General features: G+C 49.6%; 2 protein-coding genes across 7 annotated transcripts in view; both read right to left on the reverse strand.

Moving 5' to 3' along the window:
• Nucleotides 1–8,217, reverse strand: part of HNRNPUL1 (heterogeneous nuclear ribonucleoprotein U like 1) — a 34,069-nt gene extending 25,852 nt beyond the window's left edge. The window contains exons 1-3 of one of the 5 annotated variants that reach the window (XM_043435389.1): nt 8,162–8,217; nt 2,509–2,634; nt 373–526 (exon numbers count right to left, since the gene is read on the reverse strand). In XM_043435389.1, coding sequence (XP_043291324.1) covers nt 373–526; nt 2,509–2,629 — 275 coding nt within the window. In that variant the 5' untranslated portion in view covers nt 2,630–2,634; nt 8,162–8,217. Of the gene's footprint in view, nt 1–372; nt 527–2,508; nt 2,635–5,879; nt 6,100–6,264; nt 6,714–8,161 lie in introns of those variants that run through there. The other 4 variants (XM_043435386.1, XM_043435385.1, XM_043435387.1 and 1 more) reach the window with 4 other exon arrangements.
• A 942-nt stretch (nt 8,218–9,159) lies between these two features.
• AXL (AXL receptor tyrosine kinase) overlaps nt 9,160–25,893 on the reverse strand; it is a 35,130-nt gene continuing 18,396 nt past the window's right edge. For both annotated transcript variants that reach the window (XM_043436281.1, XM_043436280.1), the window contains 10 exons: nt 25,666–25,798; nt 25,274–25,365; nt 21,377–21,472; nt 21,114–21,191; nt 19,176–19,268; nt 18,641–18,762; nt 17,599–17,708; nt 14,521–14,680; nt 13,874–14,010; nt 9,160–11,028 (listed from right to left, as the gene is read on the reverse strand). In XM_043436281.1, coding sequence (XP_043292216.1) covers nt 10,677–11,028; nt 13,874–14,010; nt 14,521–14,680; nt 17,599–17,708; nt 18,641–18,762; nt 19,176–19,268; nt 21,114–21,191; nt 21,377–21,472; nt 25,274–25,365; nt 25,666–25,798 — 1,373 coding nt within the window. In that variant the 3' untranslated portion in view covers nt 9,160–10,676. The remainder of the gene's footprint in view (nt 11,029–13,873; nt 14,011–14,520; nt 14,681–17,598; nt 17,709–18,640; nt 18,763–19,175; nt 19,269–21,113; nt 21,192–21,376; nt 21,473–25,273; nt 25,366–25,665; nt 25,799–25,893) is intronic.

A 25,893-nucleotide genomic window follows, 5' to 3' on the forward strand; every position in this document is an offset into this window, starting at 1 on the left:
AGGGGTAGAAGTGTGGAGTCTAATGCATAGGGTCCTCCCTGGGACAGTCTGGATGACCTCAGTCTACCATACGCTCAGGTCAAGTCATATGCAGGGCAGTGGGGCAAAGGACTAAAAAGGCAGGTTGGCATCTCACATGTGAATGGCAAGGTGTTTGAACTTCATCCTTCAAGTAATGGGGAGGGAGAAGCTGAGGGAAGGATCTGAAGTTTAGCAAACCTGAATCTGCAGTGGGTGCAGAAGAACTGGGGGAGAGAGAGGGCAGCAAGACCTCAGCTCTTCCCTCTCGGCTAGTAAACAGACCCAGTGGGCACTGAGCTACAGACACTGAGACCTACTGGAAAAAGGAGGACCACCGCCTCACAGACCCACCTCCTATCCTCTCGGTGCTCAAAGTACCCTCGTCCCCGGTTTTCCTCGTAAGGCCTCTTGCGACTCTGGAACTGCTGTCTGTCTGGTTTGTGTTGAGATGCTTCGGGTGGGAGGAAGCTGGTGGGTGCTTCTTGCTTCATCTCTGTCTTCACTTCTATAGTCAGGACAAATCCAGATGGCTAAGACACTCAGAAACTCTTCAGTTATCACTTTTCTGGTCCCCTCTACTTCAGGAGATACTGGCAGGATCCTGACTATGGTGATGAAGGTCTGGGCCCAGGCTCTTGCTAGGTTCAGTGGAAGCCTGCTGAGGGAGCCTAAAAGGCTGTACTGGAGGACAGGGCTAGAATAAAGAGAGGCTGGGGATGGCCATCCAGGCCCAGCAGCACCAGCAGTTGATAGGGTGAGAAATGTCAGATAATTCTCAGGCTTCATGGGGAGAGGGGACTTCAGCACTAAACAAGGAGAAGCTCTCTAAGGGCCTAATCAAAGGCAAATGACTGTCTGGGCTACCTTGCCAAAGGCAAGGTAAAGCTGGGAAAGTTGGGAGCTACCATCGCGACTACCAAGTAGGAGGGAGCCCTAAAAGACTTCTACCATTTCACAATTCTGCATTCTATAATTTCTTCTCCCAAAGAATCTCCTCACTTCAATTCTTACAGAGCTTCTTCAGTCTAGCAATGGAGGGGAAAGTCAGTTCAGCAGTGCTGTGGTCCCCCACCTAACTCCATAGGCTTTAATCACTATTACAAAGCCCAGAAGCGCTCCAGAAGAGAGGGTCTGTGTGTAAGCCAGCCCACAGGTGGGATGGCCTCATTAAATCACATCATAAATAGGAAGTCAGGATGGGATAACACACTGTGGACCACAGGAATGTCCCACGCTCAGGCAGATTCCAAGAATCCGTGCCTACCAAGAGCAAACTGTGGATTCAGACTCACCTCATCTATGGATGCTGTGGATCACTCACATCACATCTACACACTTCAGCATTCAACTCAACACCACCTTGGAGCACTCCCTGGCTCTGGCACACAGACAAAATCTCTCAGAGAAGGCTCCTCATTTGCTAGGGCAGAGATGGTGCTCACCCACACGGAGAGAGCTTCCTTGGTTCCCATCACAGCACTGGGCTCATGGGAGGCCCTGATAAATGTCTGCACAGAAAACAGTCTCCTTGGGCCAAATGATACCACAAGTCTCACAGAGCCTGACACAAATCTACAGTTTAGAATGCAGTGTAACCTACATTCATTAAAATCCTGAGCCACTCACAAGAAATGTCTGGGGATTTTACTTTGTGGGTGAACCAGAATGGAATCAGACAGAACCAACGGGACTGACTACGACAAGGCACTGGGACCACAGCACAGAGAAAGGAGCACAAGACTGGGAGTCAGTCCTGGCTCTGCTGTTACTCAATAGTAGGACCCCACTTCCCAAATACTAGGTAAGGAGTGCTGCTTATCAACCAAGAGCAGTGGCCCAGAAGCCAATTCAATTTCCTGGATCCAACCCTAGCCCACCTCCTCCCCCATCTGTAAAATGGGGAGAGATCTACATTATAATTGTGCTTTCCAAGCTTGTACCATAGAAAACTTTGTTCTACAAAGACATATTTACATATTTGGGAAACGCTGGGTTTAAACAATGTGACACAGAGTTTTTCCCAATCCAAGACTTCTTAGCATCTTTAATGAGAACAGTGACTCTCACAGAGGTGGCAAGGTATATGCCGCATTTTTCAGATGCATTTGGCCAAGGAACTCTTCTCTGAGAAGTCCTTAGCAATATCTCCTGGAACAATATTAGACTATATTTCGAAGGTCCTTTCTAGCTTCAACACTCTAAGATTCTAAGTAGGACTCAGATATTGGCCTCCAGGTCTAACCTCTCCAAGATGTTGGTACTAACATCTGATAACAGATACCTTGAAGACTCCCCTATCATACTTGGGAGTGAGAGAGACTAACTTCTTCCCTTCAAAAAGATCTTGCCAGAGTGACCAAGCCCAAAGTATTGCCTAAAAGGAAGACACCAAGTTTCTGGGAAGAAAGGCAGTAGGCAGAAGGTAAAGGCCACCCACACATAGATTACATTTCCTTCAAAAGAGATGTATCACATGCGCTTTCCTACCTGGGCGATAGGCCTGCTGCTGCTGGTCCATTTCCAGTGGTCTCCTCTCGTAGCCTGACTCGTTCTCTTGCTTGATGACCTGCGTCTCATAGAATTGGTTCTGCATGGTAATATTGTCCATGACATCTTCAAACAAAAAATGGCCAGTTAGAAGGGTATTTCTTGGGACTAGAGGTAGCTTTTTAAAACAAAATGATGCCATCCCCACTGTGGACAATCAGTCTTCCAGAGGCTAAAAGATGTGAAAACACCTTCCGATGGAAACCCACCTGGGCAGTCAGGGGCCCCAGCTGCCTGAGGACGGGCCCTCCTGCCTCTCAAAAGTTAGAGATCTGTGACTAGGTTGTACAGAATCCTAACATATAAAACCAAATGAAGCAGAAATGCTCTGGTTGGAGCAAGGAGATGGGAAAGTTGGAGAAGGGGTCCAGCTTGAACTCCCCTCTAAGTCCCCACTGGGGTGGAGGGCAACTCCATGAACACAGCTTAAAAATTACCAGCCCAGCTGTTCTCTGACATGGTATAAAGCTTAGGGAGTTGCCTTTAACGTACAACCTTAAAAATTGTTCAGAGCACAAACCAGTCCTCTATCCAACCCAATTCACTATTCCCACCTGCAGAGCCCAGTCTCTTTATGAATCTCTTCTACCCTGCAATAGCTGTAAAGATAAGGGATAACCATCTCAGTTGAAGGGGAAATGGGGGAGGAAGGAAAGGAACTGTTAAGAAAACAGGAGTCATGATAATAGTGGCCTTCAGACTCATTAGGGATAAGCCCTAAAATATTTGGAGTTAGGCAGGAAGTGTTTCAGGAAGGTGTTTTTGTGGGTCCAGGAGGAACTCAACTGAAGGGTGGCAAGAATAACAACATCAAGGAATTTCCTGTGGTTAGGATTTAGTGCTTTCACTGCTGGGGCCAGGGTTTAATCCCTGGTTGGGGAACTAAGATTCCGCAAGTTGTGCAGTGAGGCCAAAAAAGAAAAAAAACAATATCAACTATTCATGGAGTAGAGTACATACTACACACCACATGCTAGGATACAACTAAGAACAAGTTTCAGCTTAGTGAGACAGACACACATTAAACAAAACTGAAAGTACAAAAATTGTATTGTATTAAGGGCTACGAGAAAGTACCAGGGGCTGAGATCAGGGACCCAGAAAGTAACAGATAAGCTTGGACTCAAAGGATACATAAGTGACGATAACCCAGTGATGAGAATGGAGAAAACATTCCTGGGGGTGGGGTGACACATGTGAAAGCTCACAGATGGGACTAAAATCTGAAACTCCTTCAAGAAGAACCCTGTAGCCAAACCCAGAGAGAACTTTGGAAACGTAGGCTGAGTAGCAAGCAGGTTCTCCACCCCAGGGGCAGGCTCTGCAAGGTGCCTCCAGGGCCCTACTAGTGACTGTGCCAGGACCAGTGAGGCGGAACCATGGGGAAGGAGAGACTATTCTGCTGCTTGCCAACTGATTGGATCCTTTCTCAGAGGACAAATGTATCTGGGCACAAACCAGGTGCGGCCCAAAGGGAGGAAAGTCACACAGATCACGTGGTTCTCTACAGGTCTGTTTACCAGGGTTGAAGGAAGGGTTGGAGGGGGGCATAAAAGGGGCTCAAAGGATTTTGCTGTAATGGATAGGAGAGAAAGGAAGAATAACTCCTTAATTAGAACACAGGGGCCCTTTCATACCATTGCGTTTCTTCCAGGCCCTAAGCACAGTGTTGTTCTTGCCACAAAAGCCTCATATCTTTCTTTCCGAGAATCTCTCCTGCGCTCACAGAGGAAGCCTCGCCCAGAGAAGCTTATGATTCTGGGGCCCTTCTCTGTTCTCTAAAACATTTACCTCCTAATAACAGGCAGGCCCAGTGCTAAGCCCCTTACACAGGTAGTCTCATTCATCTCCAAGCGGGGAGGGGGGCACTATTATTATATCCCAATTTTACACACAAGGAAGCCAGAGCTGAGGTGAAGTAACTTGCCCAAGACAAAAATCTGAGTCTAGTCTCTGCCATAAAGCACATCACTTTTCTTTGGAGACATTTCCAGCCATCGGCATTCCTGCCAGGGTTAGGGTTAGGTACCTAACCTACCCTAGGCAGGTACACTGGGCTACTCCTCCTTCTTTGACAGGTCTCTGCAATGGGAAGTACTCCTCCCAGCATCTGAGTCCTAGACAACCGCCCTCCACCCCCAATCTACCTTCAAATTGCCCTGCTCTCCGAGAACACAGAAATACCCTGTGCCAACCCCAAATCTACTCTCTTCCCTGATCCTCTTGCTCCCCTCATTTGATCCTCTTGCTCTCCTCATTTCTTTAGTCCCACAGCGCAGGGCGCCCTCTTTTTCAGGTAAATGAAACAAACACTGGATGCCAGAGTCCTTTCTACTTACTCTTCATCTTTTCCAATCACCATGTCCTGTCCTGCTAGAAAGCCACCTGTTTTTAACTTGATTTACTTCCTCCCATACCAGGGTCTCTTCCCTTCAGAGTCACAGATCTACTTCATCTCCTCTCCTTCAGAGTGTCTGATGCAGAGATTCTCAGCTACCCCTTGAGGCTTCTCCAATCCCTAAGCACACACACAAAAAACCCTGCTTCTGGGGACCGAGGAGCCCTCTCACAGAGATGCTCAGCCCCAGAAACACTCCCCCCCTTCACCCTGAGGCCCCCTGCCAAGTCAACAAGTTTTCTTTCACCCTCCACATCATACACACTCTTCCCTTCCCTATATGTGACACACCAGCTACACACTCTTCTTGTGCAAGGATCCTCTACCTCCCAGATAATCCCTTAACTTCAAACTCCACAGACTTGTTATCTACCCAACCCGGCCCCAGCTACTCTTGTTCTCCAAACACCCTATACTGTTAATCTAAGACCATTCAGCAGGAGATACTGCGTTATCTGTCCCCAGTGCCTTCCTAGCTCCAGACCTCCAGGTACTTCACCCAGTGAAGTATCCTCTCCCCCACCAGCTTCTGAACATCGATGTTCCCATATACCTTCTCTAGAAGTCAGCCAAAAGGGCCCCAGATGGCCAGCATCAAATGCCCAGGTTGCCCGTGCCTCAAGACTGGCCTTTCAGCCCTGGATCTGAGACCCCCCGCCCCCGGCCGTCCTCAGACTGATAGGTGTACCCCATGGTACACATAGTAGTCTCTCGCATCCCCTAAAAGCTCCCCAGTCAACCACTAGAACGCACAGTCCGTCAGACCCTCCCTGGCCAGACACCGGAACTCCATCTTACCAACCCATCCCAATAACAAACATGAGAATTCCCCGGTACCCCATCCAGCAGCAAACTCCAGGATCCTCCATCCTCAAAACGCTCCCAGCCCTGAAAACACGGCTCCCAAGCCTACCCAGCTCCAAATCTTAAGATCACCATCTTTAAGATCTCAGTCTCCTAAAAGAGATCCCCTTGTTCTTCCGACTGTCTTCGGTTCCAAAAACCACGGCTTCCGGTTTCTGAGCCGTAGGCTCGGGAATCCTCTACACCCCCACCCCGGACCTTCCTCATCTCCGAAACCGAAAGCCCCCACTCCAGTATCTTCCCTGCGCCGAATGCCAGGATCCACCCTCCGGTCGTCCCGCGGGCCTCGTCCCCCGATCCTTTTCAGCGGCGGGGAGCGGTATCCCCCGATCCTCAGACCGTCTCCCCGACCTCGGGCGCCGGACTCCCGCGTCCCACAGCCCTTCCTCGGCCCGGAGCCCGGGCTCCCCGGCCCCCGCCCCGCGCACTCTCACAATGTCCGTCCGGCCCCGAGTAGCCGCCGGGCTCCGGGTGCGGCTGCAGCCCGGGCGGCGGTGGCTGCGCGGTCCCCTCCAGCTCGGAGCCCCCCTCGGTCTCGACCTCCTCGTTGTTGTGCCCGGATCGCCCCGGTTCGTCGTCGGCCTCGAGCTCCCGCTCGTCGTCGGGCTCCTCGGCCTCCAGCGCCGCCTGCAGCCGCTCAGCAAGCTCGGCCTTGAGGCCGCGAGTGTCCAGGCCGCGGCGCTGCAGCTCCTCGCGAAGTTCGTTCACCTTCAGACGGCGCACATCCATGGCCCGGGCCCCCGGGGCGGCCCCCGAGCCCGGCCCGGCCTCCCAGGGCTCTGTCCCCCTTAAACCTTTCCTGTCAGCAGGCGAAGGGGGAAAGGGGGGGGCCCCCCACTCCAATGGCGGCGGCGGCTCAAAATGGCCGCCGCCGCCACCTCCCCCCTCCTCCGTGGCCAGGCGCGATGCAACACGGTTGCCAATTGGCCACCTCATAGGGGCAACGGGCGCGGGCCCAAGGGCTCAACCAATCAGAGCGCGTCTTTCAAAAGAACAGCAATGAAAGGGCTTAGGAGCTGCCGGGGAGGAAGCGTTGGCCTACGTCGATGCCGGGGCCGAAACGGGAGGGCGGGAAAAGGAGGGAGGAGGAGCGCGCGGTGATTGGGTAGTGCCCGCGCGCCCGCTCCCGTAGGGTCAAATGAGGGAAAGAGAGTAAAGATTTGGACCAATCAGTGATGGGGTCTCAGAATGAGCGCCTCACGGCCTTCCCTGCGCGGTCCTTTCATCAAACTAGTGTCTCTGTAACACATATCTTGATTGGTCTAAATCTCCCGCCCCAGAGGCGTCCAAGCGGGTAAAACCACCAGAACCAATCAAATGGAGAGTCGGCAGACCTCCCCCCCGCCCCCTTTCACGATTGCCTTTAAGAAACCGGAAAGGGTTGAATTCACTAAAGACCTGCCCCTTGCCGTTAGGGCGGTTTCAAAACAATCTGTCCACCAATCTCAGTTACTGACTTATCTCACTAAAGCTAGTATAGTTGGATGGTTTTAGGAAAACCTAAACAGATTGGTCATTCTGGTTATGGACGGCCTTACAAATTTCGCTGTAGAGGAAGTATATGAAATTGAGATTAAGTAGATAAATTATTCTTAATCTGGAAGAAACTCAGTTGTCTGTAAGAAAAGCAACCCTTTGACTTCAGAGTCCTGAAGGTTTGAAAATAAAGGCTAGGCTAACAGCGGGAGAAAAGTTATAACGGGGGATCGCACCCTCTCCCCTTTGATAGTACATTTCATCGAGCGCCTCCTTCCACGATCGTAGCTGAGCTTCCGTCTTTATGGTTGGTATCTTAAGTGAATGGGCGCTCTGCACGCGATCATAGAGCCTTTCGCTCCGGAAAGACCTCAAGTTCAGAGGTCTCTACCACAAATCCTTAATTACTGTTCAATAGATCCGCCTGTTTGGCGTCAATATGATAAGCTCAAACACACAGGTCCGTAGTTAAGCCTCTGTTAAACGCCACAGTTTCACAATGTCTAACCCTATCGCCTGTAACTCAAAAGACACAAAACTTCTGGAAGGTACACTATCGAGATACGCAATGCAAATGCCCGCTGCCCACGGAGCCATACCTAAACCCCACAAAAGCCATACACAACCTCTACTTAGACAAAGGCGCACACACAACATAGATAAACAAATGGCGTGTGTAGGATCAGATGCATCCATTCAGGGGATAGTACACCAAACTGCGATGTAGATGTGCCCATTAAGGTTGGCACAAGCAGGCAGCATCAAAGGATATAGACACAGGACAGTTACAGTACAAGCTTACACCACGGCAACCTACACACACAGCACCCACTCAGAAGCGGGACAGACACTCACGTGGGCCAGTAGGTTCCAGTCCAGACACCCCGCCCCTCGCCCACGTCCGACTTCCTCTCTCCTCCCAGCTTCCCACAATGATTTGTTCTAAAAAAGTTTGTGGCCCGGATTGAACTGTTTTTCATTCTCAGGACCCACCACTGGGGGGCGTCCGGGCGCTGCCAAGGGTTCCTCCGACTGCTGCTAGACACACCCAGGAACTTTTGCCTACGATTCGTGCAAAACACAGTGGGCTTGTCTTGGCAGGAGTCCCTTTGTGGGCCCGTGGTTATCGGAGGTAGTCTGTGCCTGTGTTTCTCTGTGACTCTGAACGTTTGGCTCTGTGAGTCCCCTTTAAGTATTCTGTGTGTCTTGTGTGTGCTCAGTCATGTCCGACTCTTTGCTACCCAGTGGACTGTAGCCTCCCATGCTCCCTCTGTCCATGGAATTCTTCAGGCAAGAATACTAGACTGGGTTGCATTTCCTTATCCAAGAGATCTTTCCGACCCAGGGATCGAACTCGCAACTCTCGCTCCTCCTGCATTGGCAGGCGATTCTTTACCTGGGAAGCCCCCTAGGTACTCTATATGTCTGAGTATTTGTGTCTGTATCTGTGTTACTCTAGTTACTCAAGTTTCTTCTTATTCTTGGTTGACCGCCTGCCGGTGCATATTTGTAAACATGTTTATGTAATTTTGTGCTTCTCTGTTGGAATTTGTGTCTATTTGTGACCAAGAGTGCTTGAGTTTGTCCATTAATTAATGAGTCTGTTACTTTGGGAAATAGGGAGGATCTCTGTGTGACCCTGTGAGTATCTAACGTGCGTATTCCTCACTAGGGGTTTCGTCCAGTCTGGCAAGTCCGCTTTTCTTTGTTTGCCTGTCCTTTTGTCTTTGTATCTGTTCACATCTACCCTCTTTAGTGAGGGGAGAACTCCAAGACCCCACCAAACCCTCCTTTTTACAGAAGCTGAGTTGCCTGGGAAAAGGGCCATAAGTGGAGACAAGAGGAGACAGAAGCATGGTTACAAAGTTTTATGTGATCTGAGCCCCACTGAAGGTGCCAGAGTACACACTCTGTTCAGGGGGCATAAAGGACTGGCTCAGGGGGGCAATATGACCCCCAAAGGAGGGATGTTGTCCTCTGGGGAAAGGAGGCGTCCTTAATGCATTGCACAGGTTTGAGGGGGCACACCCCCACATGAAAGGAAGAGGAAGCAGAGGTGGCTAAGAAGGGAAGGGTCACACAGGATAAAACTATAAGGTTAGAACCTCAGAATTTTACTTGGGAATTCTAGATGTTTAGAATCTTATAACATGTGAATCTTGGAACCCAGAATCGTAAGACTTAGAACCATGAATTCCTAGACCCTTAACTAAAATCCTAGAAAGAGAAGATGCAGCATAGAACTTAAAGGTGTCCAAAATTAAAAAATGATTAGAACTTTGGCATCCAGTTTGTCACCACTAACTGTGGAGTATCTACACCATAGATGCTGAGGATCCAGAATCTTGGACCAATAGGATCTAGAGTGCCTTGGAACACAGAACAGAACAACATTAGAATCTTAGAGTTTAATAATCTAGAATCTTGAAGCATGTGATCTGGAATCTTAGACACAGAGAATCTAGGTTCTTAGACTAAGCCTTAGAACATCACATCTTAGAACATTAGACCTTAGAACCTCCATCTTTAGACTATTAGAATTTTTGAATTGCAGATGCTAGCATTTTAGATCTTTAGGATCCACAGTCTTATAACAAGGGTTTCGAGGATCATAAAGCCTTAGACTCTGCCATTGACCATCATTAGAATCTTAGAACTTGAGAAGATCACATCTTGAAGCCTTATGATCTGGAGTCTTAAAACCAGAAAAGTTATACTCTAAGAGGCTCAGAACTTCAAATTTTAGAACATAAGACCTTAGAACCTCCATGTCTAGAAATGTAGGATTTTTAGAATTGTAGGATTTTTAGAATTGTAGGATCTAGTATCTTACACCCTCAGGACTCAGAACCCTAGAAAAATAAAATCTAAAATCACAGAGTCTTAGATTCTAGAAATAGAATCTTAGAGCTTTGTAACCTAAAATTTCATGGGCTTTATGAACAATCTTAGAACCAGAAAAGTCTAGAGCCACAGCATCTCAGAGCCTTAGAATGTAGGCCTTAGAACTTCTGTGTCTAGAACCTTAGCATTTTAGAATTAGAGACTGGAATCCCAAGTCTTTAGAACAAAAGACTCAGCTCTGAAACTTAGAACCTCTGAATCTAGACTCTTTAAACCTTAGAATCTAGAATCTTGGAATGTTAGACCTGGGAGGGCCCTCAGGGATTTCAGTCCAATCCCTTTCTTTTACACATGGGGACACCAAGGTGTGGAAAAGGGAGAGAATCTGTCTGGAATGGAAGTGGAACAGGTAGGAAGAGAGGGCTATGGTTGGGGGTAAGGCCTGGAGTGGGAAAGTAGGGGACAGGTCCCCCAGTGGCAGTGCCTAGCTTGGGTCCTGAGAGGAAGTCCCAGGTGGAGGGTGGTCTCAGGCGCCATCCTCTTGCCCCGGGGCTGCTGGGGAGCTCCTTTCAGCAGGCAGGGTGGGGCCGGGGGCTGTAGAAGGGCACAGGACATAGCGGCCGGCAGGATGGACTTCGGCGGCGGTGAGGCAGCTGCAGGAATCCTTAGGGTCAGACTGAGTTGGGGGGTCCGCTCCTCCAGCAGCTCCAAGTGGTTCAGAATGACCCCCACCCTCATCCATGTTGACGTAGAGGATTTCGTCCGGCTCCTGGGCAGGGGGCAGGGCCTTCAGCGTATTCTCCAGGTCTTCCCGCAGCTCTGCAAAACTTGGCCGGTCCCGGGGGTTTAGCTCCCAGCACCGGGACATCAGGGCATACCTAGGGCAGCAGAATGAGGAGTGGGACACTGAGCAGGGGCTCAGAAAGGGAGCCTCCTAGGAGCTTGGGGGCATTTTAGGACACTCGGGACTGAGGGCATTTCATGGGAGTGGAGGGAACTGTAGGGGTTTTGAGGGGGCCACCAATGGGGATTTGGGAATTCGCAAGAGTTTCTAAGAGGAGTCCTGGAACAGACACTCAGGAGCTGGAAGATGTCTTGGGAAGTCTTTCTAGGTATGGGGTGATGTTCTAGTGAGGTTTTGCTAAAGCAAAGCTTCCCAATATGGCTTCTCAGGAGAGACTCTAGCATCAAAGCTTTGCAAGCTGTGTTGGTTTAAAATATGAATTCAGGACTTCCCTGGTGATCCAGTGGTTAAGAATCAGCCTGCCAATGGAGGAGACACAAGTTCTATCTCTAGCCCAGGAAGATCCCACATGCCATGGGGCAACGAAGCCCACATGCTACAACCACTGAAGCCCCCATGACCTGGAGCCCATGCTATGCAGCTGCAACTAGAGAATAGCCCCTGCTCTCTGCAACTAGAGAAAGCCCTCGCACAGCAGTGGAGACCCAGTGCAGCCAAATATATAAATAATAAATATATATATGTATTCAAATTCTTTGACATTCCTCCCTTCAAAAGATAGAGCACTGCATTCTGACTTGGTACCTTGATAGTGTGTGGAGACTTCTTTTTTTTTTTTTGCCATACCACATGACATAGGAAACTTCCCTGATCAGGAATTGAACACCTCCTGGAAATGCAGAGTCTTAACCCCTGGGCTGTTAGGGAAGTTCCATGGTGTGTGTGACTTCTGAGACTAGGTTGAAAAGGTATTGTGGATTCCTCCTTGTTCTTTTTCTTGGGACGCTCATCTGGGGGAAGCCAGCCACCATGTCATGAGGAAACTCAAGCAGCACTGTGGAGGGTTTCACGTGGCAAGGAACTGAGGCCTCCTGCCACAGCTATGTGAGTGAACCAGCTTCCAGTCCCAACCTTCAGATGCCTGTAGCCCCCCCCTGATTTCTTGACTGTAACCTCACTGAAACCCTGATTCAGAATCAGCCTGCCACACTGTTCCCAGACCCCCTAACATTCAGAAACCATGTGAAGTAATAAAAGGCTTGTTATTTTAAGCTACTGGATTTTGGTGATATAGATAACTAAAACACCAGCTATGCAGCCTTTGGCAAATGACCTTCCCTTGATGTGGGTCTCTGTTACATCATTTACACAGGGGAATACTAATGGTGCCTTGACAGCCTGCATGCTCAGTTGCTCAGCCGTGTCTGACTCTTCAACTTGATGCACTGTGGCTGGCCAGGCTCCTCTGTCCATGGAATTTTCCAGGCAAGAATACTGGAGTGGGTTGCTATTTCCTTCTCCAGGGGATCTTCCCAACTCAAGGATCGAACTTGTGTCTCCTGCACTGGCAGGTCTATTCTTTACCACTGTGCTAATTGGGAAGCCCTACTAATGGTGGCTGCTGCTGCTGCTGCTAAGTCACGTCAGTAGTGTCCGACTCCGTGTGACCCCATAGACGGCAGCCCACCAGGCTCCCGTCTCTGGGATTCTCCAGGCAAGAATACTCGAGTGGCTTGTCATTTCCTTCTCCAGTGCATGAAAGTGAAAAGCGAAAGTGAAGTCGCTCAGTCGTGTCCGACTCTTCTCGACCCCATGGACTGTAGCCTACCAGGCTCCTCCGTCCATGGGATTTTCCAGGCAAGAGTACTGGAGTGGGTTGTCATTGCCTTCTTCACTAATGGTGGCAACCCACCTCAAATGGTGGCAACCCACCTCAAATGGCTGTAGTAACGACCAAATGACTTAATTTCATGCAAAGCACCTGACACCATGCCTTCTAGTAAGTTCTATGGAAATTTTCACCCTTTTTACTCTCCTCAGCTCTTGGAACACCCAAGGAGGACCTGGGGAGTCTGAAGCCCCAGGCTGTCCCTTCCTGACCCAAACAACATCTTCTTTTTATCCCCCAAGTTCTCTTCTCTATGTATTTCATGGGATGGCAAAGTGTGCTAACCACCACTCTAAAGGATTCTGAGAACATCTCAGGGGAGCCTGGGAGCCCTGAGAGTTTGCAGAAGTTCATTATACGGGTTTGGCAGAGGGTTCTGGGTGTTGAAGAGCATGGGGTGGGGGGGAAGCATGGGTGCTCAGGAGTCTGGAAGGAATTAGAATTTTGGGGAATGGGCACTACAGCCCACAGATACGTGGCGGGAGACTGATCCAACCTGAATTTGGCACAGAGAAAAGGAAGAAAGGGCACCTTTTGTTGATTCACACCTCTCAGGCTTCTCATGTGGCATGAGTGGTAAAGACCCTGCCTGCCAATGCAGGATATAGTAAGAGATGCAGGTTTGACCCTTGGGTGGGTTGGAAAGATCCCCTGGAGGAGGACATGGCAACCCACTCATGCCTGGAGAATCCCATGGACAGAGGAGCCTGGCGGGCCACAGTTCATGGGGTTGCCAAGAATCGGACACGACTGACCCTTAGCACACGTGACTTAGTACACCTCTCAAGCTAATAGTGGTTCTGAGGAGCATGGGTGAGGGGCAGATAGGTTCCCCAACAGTCTGAGGGATTCTGTGCAGGTTTTTCTTTTTTTGGGTCCTGTCACGTGGCACGTGGGATCCTAGTTCCCAGACCATGGATCGAACCTGCGCCCCCCTGCAGTGGGAGTTTGGAGTCCCAACCACTGGACCACCAGGGAAATCCCTGTGCAGGTTTTAGAGGGTCTTGGATATGTCAGGGCCATGTGGGGTGCTCAGAGTTTGGGGATGGAATCCCATGAGGTAGGGGAGTGGAGTCCTGAGGGTCCTCACAGTCCATCCAGACAGTCCACGGGTTGCTTCAAGCGGTTTCCCTGACGCAGGTAGTCATAAATCTCGCTGTTCTCCACTCCCGGATATGGGGTTTGGCCTCGAGTGGCAATCTCCCACATCGTCACCCCAAAGGACCACTGTTGGGGAACAGAAGGGAGAAAATTAGAGGGTCTCTCCTGCACAAAAAAGCCCTCACCCAACACACAGATACACCCACACTTACATGTACACAGATGTCTTTGTGGGTGCATCAGAGCTAGTCACAGAAACACTCTGGTATAGGTACACACTTATGGAGGCAATCTGTGTGCACAGCTAGACCTGCTCACCCGTGCACACACTTACACACTCCATGGACACGTGGTCTAGGGTCACCCTCCACACCCTAGCTATACACATGTATACACTTACCAGTGCCTCTCCCAACCTAGGCTGTCTGCACAATCCACGTGGCAACCTGTCACCACGCACACATAGCCCCGTGCCCACCCCCTCAGCATGTCCACACCACCGTTCACAGACGCCCACCACACACGGTCCATGCGGACAGGCCCCTGCTCAGGGAAGCCCTCATGTCCCCGGGAGCCTGGGTCTGGTGTGAGATGATCAGGCCACGCTCTCCCCCACTCCTGCCGGGGCGTACATACCACATCGCTCTTGCTGGTATAGACACGGTCTGCCAGGCTCTCGATGGCAATCCACTTGACCGGCATCTTGGCGATGCGTCCCTGACGGTAGTAGTCCCCGTTGTAGATCTTCTTGGAGAGCCCAAAGTCAGCCACACACACCGACATGTTCTCGTTCAGCCTGCTCAGATGGGGGGAGAGGAATGGGGCCACGGCATTGCCCCCTCCACCAGGAAGCCTGTCCTCACTCTCAGACATGTCTCTGTCTCCTGTCCTGGCTGTCCTGCCTGGGGGTGGGGATCGGTCAGCCCCCAAACCTGGGAGGGAACTATGTTACTTCTTATACTCTCTGTGAAAGGTGGGTCTGAAAAGGGCTGCTAGGGGGCCTTCCCAGCTCTGGCTTTTTGCCAGATTCTAAGGTCCTTCACAGGCTCCTTGGGTGGGATTCTCTGATATTTAAAAAAAATTTTTTAATAGTTATTTGACTGCACTGGGCCTTAGTTGCTGCACTCAAGATCTTCACTGTGGCATGTGGGATCTAGTTCCCCGACCAGGGATCAAACCCAGCGCCCCTGCGTTGGGAGAATGGAGTCTTAGCTACTGCACCACCAGGGGAGTCTGTTTTAAAAAAAAAAAGTTTTGAAGTATACTATATAAATACGAAGACATGCACAAATCTTAAGTGAAGAGCTCACTGGATTTCCACAAACACACCTATGTAACTAGAACCCAGATTAAGAAAGAGAATGTCGTGGGGCAGCTGTGCAATGGAATACCATACAGCAAAGAACGAGAATTACAGATACATACAAGAACATGGACTGATCTCAAAAACTTCACGCTAAGCAAGAGATGCCAGACACAGAGGAGTCAAAATTGCAATTCCACTTACATGACATTTAAGAACAAGTGACAGAAGTACAGAATAGTTGTTACCCCTTGAGGGCAGTGGCTGGGGAGGGAAGGAGAGAGGAAGGGCCAAGAAATGTTCTTCATCTTGATTTAGTGGTGGCTGTTTCCATGAGTCCGTGTGCATGCTCACTCAGTTGTGTCCAACTCTTTGCAACCCCATGAACTGTAGCTCACCAGGCTCCTCTGTCCATGGGATTTCCCAGGCGAGAATCCTGGGTTGCTATTTCCTCCTCCAGGGGATCTTCCCAACCTGGGGATCGAACCTGAGTCTCCTGCATTGGCAGGTAGATTCTTTACCACTGGGTCACCTGGGAAGCCCTTCCATGTGTCTATAAATATGTAAACATTCATTGAACTGCACACATAAAATGTGTATATTTTAGTGTATGTAGAATAAACATCCATTTTTTTTTTAACGAGAAAGAAAGATTACCAGACCTTCCTTCCTAGGGTGTAACTACCCCTCATAGGGTGACTGAGATCTTCACTTCTAACAGCGTGAATTACTTGTGTTTGTTTTTGTGCTTTATATAAATAACATTTGAATATGGATTGGATAGGAGACTGTGTTACAGAATTATTGTTAATCTTCTTAGGTCTGAAAACAGAATTGTAATTGTTTAGGCTTAAGTCCTTATTCCAGGAGACACCTCTTGAAGATTTAGGGGTGGAATGTCACCATCTTGGCAACTTACTTTCAAGTGGTTGAGGGGAGATAGAGACGGAGAAGAGAGGAGAAACGTGGCAAAATCCCAACAAGGAGGAGATATGGGTGTTCGCGGCAAATGTTTTCAACTTTTCTGTAGATTTGGAATTTTTTCAAAATAAAAATTGGGAGTGGGGTGTTCCCTGGTCCAGTCGTTAAGACTCTGCACTTCCACTTCAGGGGGCACTGGTGCAACCCCTGCTTGGGGAACCAATATCCTGCATGCTGTGTAGTGGGGTGGGAAAAAAAAAAAGAAAATTATACCGTTTTACTGAAAGAAGCTGGATAATACCTAAATAAATTGGAAAGCTATGCTATAATCATGGATGAGAAGACCCCAAAATGTATATGAAAGGCAATTCTCCTCAAATTGGCATGTGCATTCCATGGAAGGTAATCAAAATCATTTGGGCACGTTTGCACGTCTTATTGAAGAGTCTCTGATTCTCCAACTTCTTTTTTAATTTTTTAAAACATATTTATTCTTTTGCAGTGCTGGGTCTCAGTTGTGGCATGCAGGATCTTTTAGTTGGGGCATGTGAACTCTTAGTGGGTCAAGCCCAGGCCCCCTGCTTTGGGAGTGTGAAGTCCTAGCCACTGGGCCACCCGAGAAGTCCTCTCTAGCTCCAATTTCTGAGTCCAACATTGTAAAGACATTGTAATGAGACTAATATTCTAAGCTTATGTGTCTCACACACACACACACACACACACACACACACGCAGCCCTTAGACAGGTTCTGGGCTATTTTTTGCTTGTCCCTTGGAAAGGAAATCAACCCTGAATATTCACTGGGAGGACTGATGCTAAAGCTGAAACTCCAATACTTTGGTCACTTGATGCGAAGAGCTGACTCATTGGAAAAGACTCTGATGCTGGGAAAGATAGAAAGCAAGAGGAGAAGGAGGTGACAGAGGATGAGATGGTTGGATGGTATCACCAACTCAAAGGACATGAGTTCGAACAAACTCTGGGAGATAGGGAAGGACAGGGAAGCCTGGTGTGCTGCAGTCCACGGGGTTTCAAAGAGTGGGACATGACTGAGTGAAAGACTGAGCAGCAACGACTTAGCAGGGGGTGTGGTCTCTTTATCCAGTGTGGCCACTGCCCAAGTGTAGCCCCAGGCAAGACACTCAGCTTGGAGGGGGATAGCGATGAAGCTTAAATGTCACCACCCTCTTGGGTTTCCTCTGCCCTTTTGCTCACATCCTGCTACCCACTGAGCCTGCCCCCTCTCCTTTTCTCTGCACATTCCAGCACTCTTGTGGGATCTCAGTTCAGGGTCCACGTCCTCCAGAAAGCTGGCCCCAACCTCCCTGCTCAGCTGTCTCTTCCACTCCTGAGCTCTGACTTACCTGAAGGGGTGTGTGTGTGTGTGTGTGTGTGTGTGTGTGTAGCACCTTCTTCCGTCCTGGGAAGGCGGGTGGGGGTGGGGGTGGGTTCCTGAAGAAGGGGGATTCCTGGAAGGCTGGGCACTCACATGCAATTCCTGGCAGCCAGGTCCCGGTGTATGAATCTCTTGGTACTCAGATACTCCATGCCACTGGCAATATCTGCCATGAACTTCACCAGCATCTGGGTGGGCAGGAACTGGGGGCGGGCAGGACACGATGGGGTAGAGGTCAGCGGAGTCCCAGAAATCCATCCCTCCTCCCTTCTAGCTCTGCCCTGTGATGCTTTCCCATACCTTTGAGACTTAAACCCCACCCCTTTCCCAATCAGCCCTTGGTCATCCCCTCCTACTTTCCCCTCCTGTCTTGATCTCCCATTGTTCTTGCCCTTGACAGACGCTCCGGCAGGGAACCCCCTTTCTGGCTTGTTCCCACATCTGAGCCTTTGCACATTCTGTGCCCTCTGCCGGGACCACTTCCTCCCAGATCACCCACTTCCCACCAGTTAACTCCTCCTTCGATCTCCTCCGTAAGACCTTCCCTGTTCACTCAAACAAACTGCCTGGCCTCCCTGTCACTCATCCTGCACTGTTTTCTTCCTGGCACTTAAACATTATTGTGCTTATTCATTTGTTAACTTGTTTATTGCCTGGTCCCCCCACCTCTGGCAGACAGTTCCTCCATGAAAACAACCTCTTGGTCTCCATCACCTTCCTAGCGTCTGAGCAGCACTAGGTACCTAATGCGTGCGTGTGTACTTAGTCACTCAGTCATGTCTGACTCTTTGCAACCCCACAGACTATAGCCCACCAGGCTCCTCTGTCCATAGATTTCACAGGCAAGAATACTGGAGTGGGTTGCCATTTTCTTCTCCAGAGGATCTTCCCAACCCAGGGATGGAACCCACATCTCCTGCACTAGCAGGCGGATTCTTTACCACTGAACCACCTGGGAAGCCCTTCCATGGGTCTATACACAAGAAAACATTCACTGAACTGCATGCAAAAAATGTGCATATTTTAGTGTACGTAGAATAGACATCAATTTTTTTTCAAATAAGAAAGAAAGATTACCGGGTACCTAGTAGGTGCTCAGTTAACACTTGTGGTCCAGATAATAAAATGCCCTCACCACTGGCTGGTCCCCGAGCCGGGAATAGAGAAGGAAACTGTGTAGGTCTCCGTGTTTCATGAAAGGTAAGATGACCACGGGCGCCGGGAAGCCCTCTCGTTCAGAACCCTGGAAACAGACGCCTGAGTCCCGCCCCCCCCAGGCAGCCTTGTCACTGGAGGTGGGCAGAAGGGGACGCCACCTCCACTCCCACCTCTTTCTCCCACTCCCTCTCAGATCTGGCCTCCAAACTGTTGGGGAGCAGGGGTGGTGGTGGCAGGGACCAAGCGTCAGAGAAGCCATGTCTAGCACTGGTTCCCAGGGATGTTTCTCCAGCCCTCCTGGGGACCTCAGCTATTTCTGGGAAAGGTCAGAGGTCACATTCCGAGCTGAGGGAGAGAGGAAGGGGGGAGCCTGCTCACTCTGGCGGGGGGCGGGGGTGGGTGGTGTGAAGGAAGCATGGAGGTTTGATCTTCCCAGTGCCTGAGGGAGGGTTCTTCCCTCTGGTGTAGCCTCCATAGGGCCTGTTGGCCCCCTAAATCTGCCCCTCCCTCACCAATGAGCCTCATGACGTTGGGGTGGTCGAATTCCTTCATGCAGACGGCTTCACTCAGGAAATCCTCCAGCTCCGATCTTGTGCAGATGGCAACTGGGAGGAGAGAGGAAGGTGGAGGAGGCGGAGGGAGGGGAGGGAGGACTCTTTTCCTCCTCCTCCTTATTACCATCATCATCTTCTCCTTCATCAAGCATGACCAAGTAAGTACCAGGGGCTGTACTCAGCGCTTGACATATATTAACCCATTTAACCCTCTGAGGAGCTTTTATTTCCCCATTTTAAGAATGGAGAAGGGGGCTACAGAGGATGAGATGGTTGGATGGCATCACTGACTCAATGGATATGAGTTTGAGCAAACTCAGAGAGATAATCAGGGAAGCCTGGTATGCTGCAGTTGACGAGGTCACAAAGAGTCTGACATGATTTAGCGACTGAACAACAAGGATGGAGACACAAGGCACAGAATGTTTAAGAAATGTGCCACAGCTTGCAAGAGGAACAGGCAGAGTTCAAGCCCAGGCAGGCTGGCTCAGGGGTCCATGTGCGGGCTCCGTGCTAGGCTGCTTCCCAGCACACTCCCAGCAGCCCTAGGATGCAAACAATTGATTGTCCTTGTTTCACAACTCAGGACACTGGCTCAGAGAGGCAAAGTGACTCGCCCAGCGTCACACAGCTGGGATTCAAACCCAGATCAGGAGCATTACCCAGTATTCAGAAGGCAGTCAATAATGAATGAATGAATGAATGAATGAGTGATGACTCCATAACGCAAGTTTTTTAGCCCTTGTGATTCTGAAACAATCATTCCTCCCTTACGTCCAGCATGACCCTCTAAGCTTCATCCCTGTGTGGAAAAGACTTGAGCCTGGCCTTTCTGCGCTGTGTGAGCCTGGACTGGACTGGCTCTCACCCTCTCTGTGGATGTAGATAACATGGTTTTAGTCCACATTAACTGTGTGTACTATGTGCCAAGCCCAGCATTAAGTGCTTTGACATATAATACCCTAGGAGGTAGGAACACTATGATACTTTGTTCCGGGTGAGGAATGGTAAGCTCAGAGAGCGTTAGTCACTTACCTGAGATCATAGTGAAAGTGTTAGTCGCTCAGACTCTTTGCGACCCCGTGGACTGTAGTCCACCAGGCTCCTCTGTCCATGGGATTCTTCAGGCAAGCATACTGGAGTGGGTTGCCACTCCCTGCTCCAGGGGATCTTCCCAACCCAAGGATTGAACCCAGGTCTCCTGCACTGCGGGCGGATTCTTTATCATCTGAGCCACCAGGAAAGCATACAGCTAGTAAATGATGAAGCCAGGTGTGCCTCATGCTGGACCATCTCATGCTCTGCTATGTATCACATGGGGCTGGCCCCTGAAAGCTACATTTCCCAGGCTCCCTTTCCTGCTGTTTCCTGTTGGAATCCGCTAATGGGAAGCACTGATGGGAGACTGGAAGGTGGGCGAGAGGAGGAGAGAAATCAGGGCATTTCACCCTCTCTCTGCTTCCAGTATTGCCTTGGTGGTGGCTGCGTCTCCTTTGTGTTTCAAGCTCCCACAAGACAGCCCCTAACTCTGTGATGCCTAAATCCCATCAGGGGGCCCTGGCTGTGGGCCCTGGTAACTCCACATCCTCTCTTTGCCCCTTTAGGCCGGGGGTGGAAGTGACACGCTTGCTGCTGCTAATCTCTAGGTTGTCTTAACTGCACCCTGCTGTTCGTTCAGTTTTCCCTGCACCTTTGTGGTAATCTCCCCATACTGAGTTCCTACTGTTGAAGGACCTGGCAGGGACTTAACTTCTTGTCTGGAAACACTGAAGTTCTAGGATTGGGCTAAATTGCTGTCACCGTTCCTGTTCTTCTGCCTCCTTAGGGGCACAGGGGAGGGGCCAGAGGTTAAGGGATGGGGATATCACATGTGTGCACATGTATGTACATACTCACTCTTCATTGTCTTCACAGCCACCTTGAGGACGGAGTCATCCTGGTTGAGCTGGCCTTCCATCACAGCTCCGAACTCTCCTGCGGGGGACCAGAGAGAGACTTTGACATGCATGGGGGGAGTACTCCCCATTGACTTCAGGGGGGACCCTGTAGGAACTGCATTTCCTGTGGTTGGGTAGGGGTGGGGAGATGAAGGACTGCATGGTTCAGGGAGATATGTGTGTGTGTGTGTGTGTGTGTGTGTGAGATGGGGGGGCACTCACCCTCTCCCAGGGTCTTCCCCAGAGCCACCTTATGGCGGTCCACCATCACATCCCGCAGTTTCTCCTTCAGCTCTTCGCTGATGCCCAGGCTGTTCACTGCATGGGGGGTGGGGTGGGGGTAGACAGAGCCAGGGTGCAGAGCTGACATCCAGGCAGCACCTCCCATAAGGATACAGGCGTGCCTCATTTTACCGCACTTCACAGATACTGTGTTTTTTTACATATTGAAGGTCTGTGGCAATCTTGTGTCAAGCAAATCTATCGTTACCATTCTTCAAAGCAAGACACAAACTTGCTTTGTGTCTCTTGTGTTATATTTTGGTAATTCTTGTTATATTTCAAACCTTTTCATTATTATTGTATTTGTTATGATGATCTGTGATCTTTGATGTTAGTGCTATAACTCACTGAAGGCTCAGATGGTGGTTGGCATTTTTTTTATCAACAAAGCAATTTAAGATTAAGGTATGTAGGGACTTTCCCCAGTGGTTCAGTGGTTAAGCCTCCGAACTCCCACTGCAAGTGGCAAGAGTTTGATCCCTGGCTGAGAAACTAAGATCCCATTTGCCATGATGTGGCCAAATTTAAAAAATAAATAGATAAAATTAAGGTATCTAAATTGTTTTTAAAGATATAATGCTGTTGCATACTTAGTACACTACAGTGCACTGTAAACACAACTTTTAAATTTTTGTTTGTTTTTATGTTTCTGGTTGTTTATTTTGGCCCCACTGCATGGCATGTGGGATCTTAGATGGAACCTGGGCCCCTGCAGAGGAAGCATGGAGTCTTAACCATTGGACTGTCAGGGAAGTCCTAAACATAACTTTTATATGCACTGAGAAACCCCAAAATGCATGTGACTCACTTTGTTGCATTATACACTTTATCGTGTTGGTCTGGAATCAAATGTGCAGTGTCTCCCAGGTATGCCTGTGTGTTGCTGTTGTTTATCACTGTTGAGTCACTAAAGTTGTGTCCGACTCTTTGCAGTCCCAAGGACTGTAGCCTGCCAGACTCCTCTGTCCATGGGATTCTCCAGGCAAGAATACTGGAGTGGGTTGTCATTTCCTTCTCCAGGGGATCTTCCCGACCCAGGGATCCAACCCGCATCTCCTGCATTGGCAGGCGGGTTCTTTACCATGAGCCGCCAGGGAAGCCCCATGCCTGTATACCCATTGTTAAAATACTGAAATAATTCTGCATTCATTCAGGATTAACTACTGTCCTGAGCACTCCCAACTCCCACTTCTCCTTTAGACCCCCCAAATCTTCCCCCAGAGCAGTAACTAAAGGGTTAGAGCCGGGCACGTGATCTTGCAGTAGTGGCACCTTGATTGGTTAACATCCTACCGTACCAGTTGTTCAAAATTTTTCTTAACTTTTTATTAAAGTATCACCTGCAAAAATCACAAGCGAGCAGCTCAATGGATTTTCGTGAACCAAACACAACAGTATGTGTCACTAACACCCACGTCAAGAACAGACTGACCTGTCCTTTCAGGGGTGGCCACTTTCCTGACTTTTCTTACCCCAGATTAGTCTTTTCTGTTTGGGGATGTTATAAATATGGAATCACATACTATGTTCTCTTTAGTGTCCGGCTTCTTTCACTTCACACAGTATCTATGAAATAACTGTAATGCAGTTGTTGTATGTTGTCGTTATTCTTGTTTAGTTGCTAAGTCATGTCCAACTCTTTGCGACCCCTGGACTGTAAGCTGCCAGGCTCCTCTGTCCATGGAATTTCCCAGGCAAGAATACTAGAGTGGGTTGCCATTTCCTTCTCCAGGGGGTCTTCCTGACCCAGGGATGGAACTCACGTCTCCTGCATTGGCAGGTGGGTGCTTTACCACTGAACCACCAGGGAAGCCCAGCAGCTGTGTGTAGTTGGGTTTATTCATTTTCACGTGTAGCAATTGTTCTCCAACTTATTAGCCCCAGGACCTTTTTACATTCTTAAAATTATTGAGACTTGAAAAAAGTTTTCTTTTATGTGGGTTGTCTACATAGCAGTATTTACTGTGTTCAGGATGAAAACTGATATGATTTCCTTTTTTCATTTTTGGCTGCACCACAAAGGATCTTATTAACAATTCCCCAACCAGAAACTGAACCCGAGCCCCCTGCAGTGGAATCTCAGGGTCTTCACCACTGGATCGCCAGGGAAGTCCCCCAGATAAATTTTCAAAACACAAGAATACACAAGCACATCAGTCAACAGAAGGATGACATCATCACATATTTGGAAGCCTTTGGAAAATTCTGCGGAGCACTTGCAAGAGAAGGGGGGTGTGAAAGGGCAAATGACATCTTGGTATTATTATGAAAATAGTTTTGACCTCATGGACCCCCTGCAAAGGTCTCGGGGACCTCTGGGGACTTGGATCACACTTGGAGAACTGCTGCTGCATGTTATTCCCATTAGATTGCTGTGACCTCCTCACTTCCTCTTCCTTCTCCTTTGCAACAAATGTCTTTCCCAGCCCCTTCCGGTATCTCCCTGGGGCCCCCGGCAGTCTTCTCCCTGGGTGCTAACTCTAGAAGAGGCCTACTCTGTCCCCCTGCCTTTTTTTTTTCTGGATCTGTTTTCCCAACTGGAGAGAAGAAGAAATTTGACTAGGTGGCTCCTGAAGTCCCTTCTTAGCTGGGACCCTCCATAAATGCTACAATCCTCTAACACAGAGTCTATTATAGTACTAAGATTCTATGATTTTTAAGATCCTAAGAGTCTATCAGGCGTTAGTTGCTCAATTATGTCTGACTCTTTGCGACCCTACAGCCTGTAACCCTCCAGGCTCCTCTGTCCATGAGATTCTCCCGGCAAGAATACTGGAGTGGGTTGCCATCCCTTCTCCAGGGGATCTTCCTGACCCAGGGATTGAATCTGGTTCTCCTGCACTGCAGGCAGCTTCTTTACCATCTGGGCCACCAGGGGAGCCTTGAGAGTCTGCAGCACTGGATTATAATTTTTTAGGCCAATTATAAATTGCACATCCTCTTGCACATCCTCTGCTTCCAAGAGGCAGTTCAGAGGAGGAACTTGAGAGTGGAACTGCCTGGGTGTGAACCCCAGCTCTCCAGCTTACAAACTGGGTGGCTTCCAATAAGTTACTTAGCCACTCTGTGCCACAGCCTCCTCACCGGTGGTGGGGAGGATAATGTGCCTACCTCGCTGGGTTGTCATGGGGATTAAATTAAGTGACATGTGTTGAAGCTTAGAGCAGCACCTGTGGGACTGCCCTGGTGGCCTAGTGGTTAAGAATCCACCTTCCACTGCAGGGGACAAGGGTTCGATCCCTGCTTCGGGAAGATCCCACATGCCTCAGGGCAGCTAAGGCCATGTGCTGCTACTACTGAAGCCCGTGTACCCTAAAGCCTGTGTTCCGCCACAAGAGAAGCCACTGCAACGAGAAGCCCTCAGACCACAACTAGAGAGTAGCCTGCACTCACTGCAACTAGAGAAAGCCCTTGAGCAGCAATGAAGACCCAGTATAGCCAATAAATAAATAAACAAACACTTAATTTTTAAAAAAGAACAGTAGTAGTCACAGAGGAAGTGTTAGGGTTGGCTATTATCATCAGCATTGTAATCATCTCATCATGGGCATTTTTTCATTTCCATCATCATCATGTTTATCGTCTTCATCATCATCATTACATGGTTCTAAGAGCCTATGACTCAGAGTTTGGCCTTTCTAAAATTTATTGTGTCTAAGATTCAATTATTCTAAAGTCGTGTGTGGTCCCACAGTCCTGTTGTTCTTAGGGTCTGTGGTGCTAATATTCCAAGGCCTTCAGAAATTGTTGGTTCACACATCTGCAGAAGCCCAGCAGGCCCAACACTCAATACCTCTTACCCCAAAACCCAGGCAGGGAGGCATGGGGCTCACTTACAGGTAGCTTCAGTGGTCCTCCGACTGTAGGACTTGCGAACACGGTACCTGACCACCAGCTCGCCCCTCTCCACAGTTGGCTGAAACACCTCTCTAGCGGGGTACAGAGAGGAGGTGAGGGCAGGGCAGTGACGTGGAACCTCCTGCACCTCCACGAGCAGTGGAAGCAAGCGCCATCCCAACCCCCAGACCTGCCGGCCCTCTCCTCCAATGTCTGCTGAGCGCCTCTGCTGCCTTCTGCCTTCCATTCACTCCCCAGACGCTTGTCCTCATTCTGATTCTTGGTACTCTCTCCTCCTGTGCCAGCCTCCTCACGGTCTCTCTACCCTCCTCACCTCCAGCCTCTCTACCCCAGTCCAGGTCAGCCTCCCAATCCACGTGGTCCCGACTTACCCGTAGCGGGTCTCTTTCTTCCGCCGGTGGAAGAGGAACAGGGCCAGGATGAGGACGCAGGCGGCGGCCACCACTGCTCCCAGCAGTACATACCACCAGGGCCACGAGAAGGCGGGGACTGGGGGTTCACTCACTGTCAGGGGGTACGCGGGACAGGTCATGGTGGAGGTCTTGGTTCCTTGGGTCCCCAGGGGGGTGGTGTTGAAGGGAGGCAGGTGTAGGTACATT

This window comes from Cervus canadensis, chromosome 18 (genome assembly GCF_019320065.1).
Source record: "Cervus canadensis isolate Bull #8, Minnesota chromosome 18, ASM1932006v1, whole genome shotgun sequence".
Taxonomy (NCBI): domain Eukaryota; kingdom Metazoa; phylum Chordata; class Mammalia; order Artiodactyla; family Cervidae; genus Cervus; species Cervus canadensis.